Here is a 5,634-nt window from a genome sequence, read left to right on the forward strand (position 1 = left end):
CATCCGCCCATCCTCCACGTCTGTGCAGCTTTACCCATGTGGTCCAGGCCTGTTCTTGTTAAGTGCAAACATCAACACTGTGAAACATATGGAAAAATCAGGCGCCTCTCTAATGACAAAGTAATAATCTACGACTTGTTTAAAGCTTGCTGAAATATCCCTCCACTAGTGTGAACCGATGTTTACTGATTTTACTGAATTTACTGAAGTCTTGAAACTGACTTTTAACACCTCTAGTGTTTGATGTCTGTTTCTTCTTTGGCAAATCCCAAAGCCCCATTCATATGATGTGGTCTTGAGATTCACAAAGAATGGCAACAATTCAAGGTTGGCTTAAGGACATATTCTTGCACTAAGCTGGATAACTTGGAAATGCTATTTGCCAACAGTAATCTGCTTTAGTGCTTAATAGAGCTTTAGGCCTAACAAAGACCTCCCCTCATGTTTTGGTGTGATCCCATGTAGCCATTTTTTTAAAGTAAGCATCTCTTCTGAGGCCTGGCACATTTTAAACTTACTGTAGCATCTCATATGGATTGACAGAAACAGTGTAAAGCAACGTTATAAGTATCTATAATCTTAGTTTGAAGAAGAATTTGCTCGAAATACAAATGTAGTTCATTTCAGCAAGTATATTTTTTTTTGTGTGTGAGACCAAAACAAGCAGTATGCAGCATACAAACACACAAACAGTCACTCACTCACACAGGCACAGAGATACACTTAACCACACTCAAACCCATACTCCTCCCATTGACATGCATAGTCAAATGACATGCAAAGTATTACTGGCAGTCACACCCCCCAAAACAAATACTGTTGTTGCAAACTATGTAGCCATTTTATTTTGGAAGTTCAAGCATCCTTCACCAGGGGACAGTTTTGTAATGCAAAATTTCAATAAATAACGACTTCAACACGCCTCAGGTCATCTCTCTGAAAAACAAATTCTTAGCAGTTCATCACAGCCTATGAAAGACATCAAATATAATCAGGCGTGGTGCTGAAAGATGACAACACTTCAGTTGGTGGCTGGGTCGGAAGACTTCCTGTTGTCCACATGGGAATGGCGGTGGGGATTTGGCTGAGGGGTTCAGGGGAGGTCGAACTGGGGCTAATTGGGGTGGTGATGTGGCTTAAGGACGGGCTTGGGGTGGTGGTGGTGGTGGTGGTGGTGGTGGTGGTAGTCTTGGTGGGAACTGGGGTTGGGATATGAGCATCACAGTTCTGCCCAGCATAGCACTGGCAAGTGAATCCTCTGGCGAATGCCATCAGGTCCTCGAGGCTTGGTGCCCCCACGACTGTGAACTCTCCCAGCTCTGACCTGTGGATACTGAAGCTGCCAGGACTCAGGTGCAGGTACTCATGGGAGGTGTAGTTCCTCCTCACACAGCGGCCCTTCCCCTTGCACAGGAAGTCACCGCACACTCTGGCAGCTGCTGTGACGTTCACAACATACGGGTTGATGGTGTCATCGAGATATGCAGATAAGGCTTCACACGAGGCCTGTACAGTGAAGAGAGGGAGAATAAAGAAAAACAGCCGAGAGAGGGAGATGACAGAGGAAAGTGACAGCAAGAGAATGGGGGCAGGAAAAAAAGAGAGATGGTCACCGTGAAGATGGGCCAGCATCTATCAAGCATTCATTCCCAACTGGGTCAGCGGCACACTGCATTGCCATGTTGTCATATTTACAGCTCCGCTGAACAATCTCACAAGCCCCTTTGTGCCACATCTCTCCCCCTCTCTCTTTCTCTTTCTCTCTCTCTCTCTCTCTCCACTCCCTCTGCCAGCTCTCTATTTAGAAACCCCCCGCCCACACAACATGGAGATCAAATAAAACAGGCCTTTGTCCTGTCACAAAACCCACTCTCCCGGACACCGGTGCCAGCGAGCACGATTCAATCAGCAGAGAGCGTGCTTGGGAGCTCTTGAATTTCAGCATGAGGGAAGGTACCTTGTCATCGTAGTCGCCGCTGGACCCCCACAGCACGGCTCCCGAGGCCCCTATGGCAGCGCCCTCCCCGATGGTGTGGACCAGGTCCCCCTGGATACGCACAAACAAACACACACATACATGCACACACATAAATGGAACAGAGGTGAAACTAAATAGCAGTGTGGTTTTACAGGAAGAAACCGAATGCCGCCTTGCATTAGATTTCAGCACAATGCTGCTGTTACCTCAGACCTCAAACAATGGACCCCTTTGACCTGTGACCCCAGTGTCGTTTCCCTCTGTAAAAGGATCCCAATGGGCAGGGTGCTGTGAAGAACTGCCTTTGTCGTGGTTGCGGCTCTAATCTACAGCAAACACTTCCTTCTGACAACTTGTGGTTGACATTGCTGCTGAGGAAATGTATATATGTGTGACGAGTACAAGGATGTTTGTGTGCGTGTGTGTGGTATGTGTGTGTGTGTGTGTGTGTGTGTGTGTGTGTGTGTGTGTGTGTGTGTGTGTGTGTGAATTCATGCACCCACTTGATTGTGTGTATGCGGCATATGTCGGCAGTGTATCTAAAAGACTATATATATCTATGCAGATGTATTTGTGGGCACATATGAGTGTGTACTGTTTACCACGCTGACTGTTCCTTATATGTGCGTCATACCAGGCTAAGCAGTCGCTTGGGCTGGTCCACAAACACAGGTCGAGTGTACACGTAGACCGGTGCGGTGTAGCTCCTCCGCTGGGGCAGGGCAGCCACCCGCAGGGCCTCGTGGACACGGTTCCGCACCATGAGCGCCGCCTTGGGACTGTCGGCCAGCGAAGCCTGCAAGTAGACTGAGGGGTACAGGGCCGTGCTGGCCTCCCAGAGCCACAGCAGCCGGTTGTTCTGCCTGCGCACCTCCCTGGGGCACTCGCCTGTGTAGCCTGGCTCCATCCAGCCGTAGTTGTAGCAGTTGGGAAATAGGTAGAAGCCCCACAGGTACCCGGGTCGCAGCCTGGCGCCCAGAGAGAGAGTCTCCAGCATGTAGCTCTTGGCTGCGGACTGGAAACGCTGCTTGGCCTGGGCCATAGCCTTCCTGGTGGGGAGAGAGGGGTCCCTCTTTCGGGCATAGGTGACCGAGAGGGAGCGGTAGATGCGCTTGGAGCCCCAGTTCCTCTCCCACAGAGGGCGCCAGTCTTCCCAGTCTATCACAGCCAAGCCCGGGGAGGTCCGTGAGGGGATGTAGTACTCAATGTCATCCACGGCTTTGACTAGGCTGGCTCTCAGATTTCCCCTCTGCGGGACGCCTCCATTGAACTGCCGCTTGGTGGCCTCGTCCACATACGGGTACAGCCCTAGGCGGTCAATGTAGAACAGAGAGAGGAACTGGCCAGGCACCTTGGCGGGATTGCTCACCCCCAGGAAGGGTGAGGTGTTCAGGGTGATGTTGTACCTGTTGCAGGTGAGGTTGGGGATGTTCCAGGAAACTATGAAGGGCTCCCCGTCGAAAATTGGATGAGCCGTGGGTGGGCGGGGGGGTTCTGGGCTGAGGGAGTCCAGGAGTGAGATGCAGAGAACGGGCAGCAGCAACACACAGCTCCTGCTTGTCTGGTTGGACCAACCCATCCTTTCCCCTAGATGAACAATACAGATCATCAGTCACACCATACTGTGAGAACACTAATGTAGTGAGATTGTTACGCCCCTCTACACCCCTACTGGCTTTGCAATGGCAGTGCAATAGCTTTTAGGTGGTGAATGGGCATAATTAGCCTGATTGTCCACACCTGGGGAAGTGTGGATAAAAGCCATGCGGTTTGTCCTCAGAAGGAGTCCTTGCATTCACACCATGCTTTGGAGGCTGGTGAACACCATGTGTTTGGTGCTGGTGCTTGGCACTCACTATTTTACTCTGTGTTTTGTGTTATATAGGAATAAATAGTATTTTTGTACAACTCTGTGGTCTGGCTTTTCATTTGTTGCGGCTCAGGAGCCAGGATATAACAGAGATTAATGAACAGAATGAATTATTAATTATACATTATACCAGAGATGGGTATAGAAAAAAAGGAAAAGTTTGGAATTACCTTAATCATCGGTCATCTGGAAAGTTGTCCACATATCAGTAAATCAAGTGATAATCTTGCATCGGAGTTCCATTAAATCAACAGAGGTCCCTGGGCAGTGTGGTCGAGCCAACTGGTCAGACAGGCGACATATCCCTGCTGGCTGCCACACAGATGACCGCAACCTCCTCTACGAGCGCAGCACCGAGAACTGACCTCAAATGTGTCATATACAAATACAGCAACCAGCAAAAGTGCACCGCACCTGGACATGCCTTTCAGCCGGTGCTTTGCCTCGTTCCCTGTTTTGATGATGATTATCTCCAAAAGAAAGGAAAACACACACCTAAACACCTTGCAGGTTAGACGGCTCGTCTCTCACATACGCCAGTGAGGGTATAGGAGGCGAGTGCGCGAAAATATTCCCCGTCTCCCATCGGAGGCGTCACGAGGGAGTTGGGTACGAGGATGCACGCACTGTCGTATTTGTCCATGGAGATTATTATGGCCACAGCGTGCCAAGTTTGTCTTGGAGCAAGTAAGGAAGGGGCACCTGGGTGTTATGTTGTGCACTGGTTTAACCTCAGCTATGTAGCAGGGTAGGGCAGGAGTCTCTCTCTCTATCTCGGCCTGTCACAGAAGCAAACACACAAACACACACCCACACACACACGGAGACATACACCTAATACCCTATGCCGTACACACTGCTTCTGTCTCTGTGTACCATACACACATATACCACACAGGGCATTAGGGTCACACTCACTCCCAGACAGGAACCACAGACAGACAGGAACCACAGACAGAGAGGGAGTGCAGGAGGTTTGTGTTGACCCTTACTGTCAGTGCGCCATAGATAGAGCCAGACAACAGGGGAGAGGTGAGGAATCAGAATGGGCTGCCACACACACATTCATCCACACTCATGATTTACCCTCCTCCTCCAGGTCTGACTCAGTGGCACCGAGGTGCAAGAAACCATAGTTACAAGCAAATATCACGCCAAGACATGGGCAGACTGAGCGTGTGTGTATGTGTGTTTGTGTGTGTGTGTGCGTTAGAAAACATGATGTTCTGCGGCAGCACGGGCAAATATGGATGGTGATGTATTTTCTCACCAGCTGATGGTTTCCACATGTAATGCTTGGACACACTGCAGTCCAGCTGGGTGAAATCATTACTTCTGTCATTTGGAAAGTAATTTGGTCTCTGCTTCCTGTTTGTCTGTGTTAGGACAAGCCTTTTTTTCATTTTGTTTTGAAGAGAAAACTCTGACTGCTGTGTAATTGCAAGGTCTGACATTCATACCATCCAGCAGTTGAATAAGCACGCAATTCCTGTACTATTCACTGGAGGGCGCTCTCGGAACACACTAGTTTCACAGCTTTACATTCTTGCGTAAAGCACTGAGGGTATAGGTCATTTATAGGGCAAAAGCTTCTACCAGACTGCTCCATGTACTGTAAACAAAACCCATGTGAAATGTCCATACCTACATAACAGGTATCCCGTTCATTCGTTAAACTACCATATGAAACCTGATATAGGAAGCAACAATTTCCTGTTATTTAATCTGAAGGGATCTGAATGTGTGAAGTATTTAATTGGTGTGAAATAAAATTTGCATGATGCAC

General features: G+C 48.9%; 1 protein-coding gene across 1 annotated transcript; it reads right to left on the reverse strand.

Annotated features, from left to right (window-relative positions):
* Positions 1 to 826: 826 nt before the first annotated feature.
* On the reverse strand, positions 827 to 3,557 carry LOC105896695 (hyaluronidase PH-20-like). Its single transcript, XM_012823487.2, has 3 exons — positions 2,613 to 3,557; positions 1,958 to 2,047; positions 827 to 1,506 (listed from the first exon to the last, which is right to left on the reverse strand). Exons 1-3 carry the CDS (start codon positions 3,555 to 3,557, stop codon positions 982 to 984), a joined length of 1,560 nt encoding a protein of 519 aa, XP_012678941.2. The 3' UTR covers positions 827 to 981.
* Between the last annotated feature and the right edge of the window lie 2,077 nt (positions 3,558 to 5,634).

This window comes from Clupea harengus, chromosome 16 (genome assembly GCF_900700415.2).
Source record: "Clupea harengus chromosome 16, Ch_v2.0.2, whole genome shotgun sequence".
Taxonomy (NCBI): Eukaryota; Metazoa; Chordata; class Actinopteri; order Clupeiformes; family Clupeidae; genus Clupea; species Clupea harengus.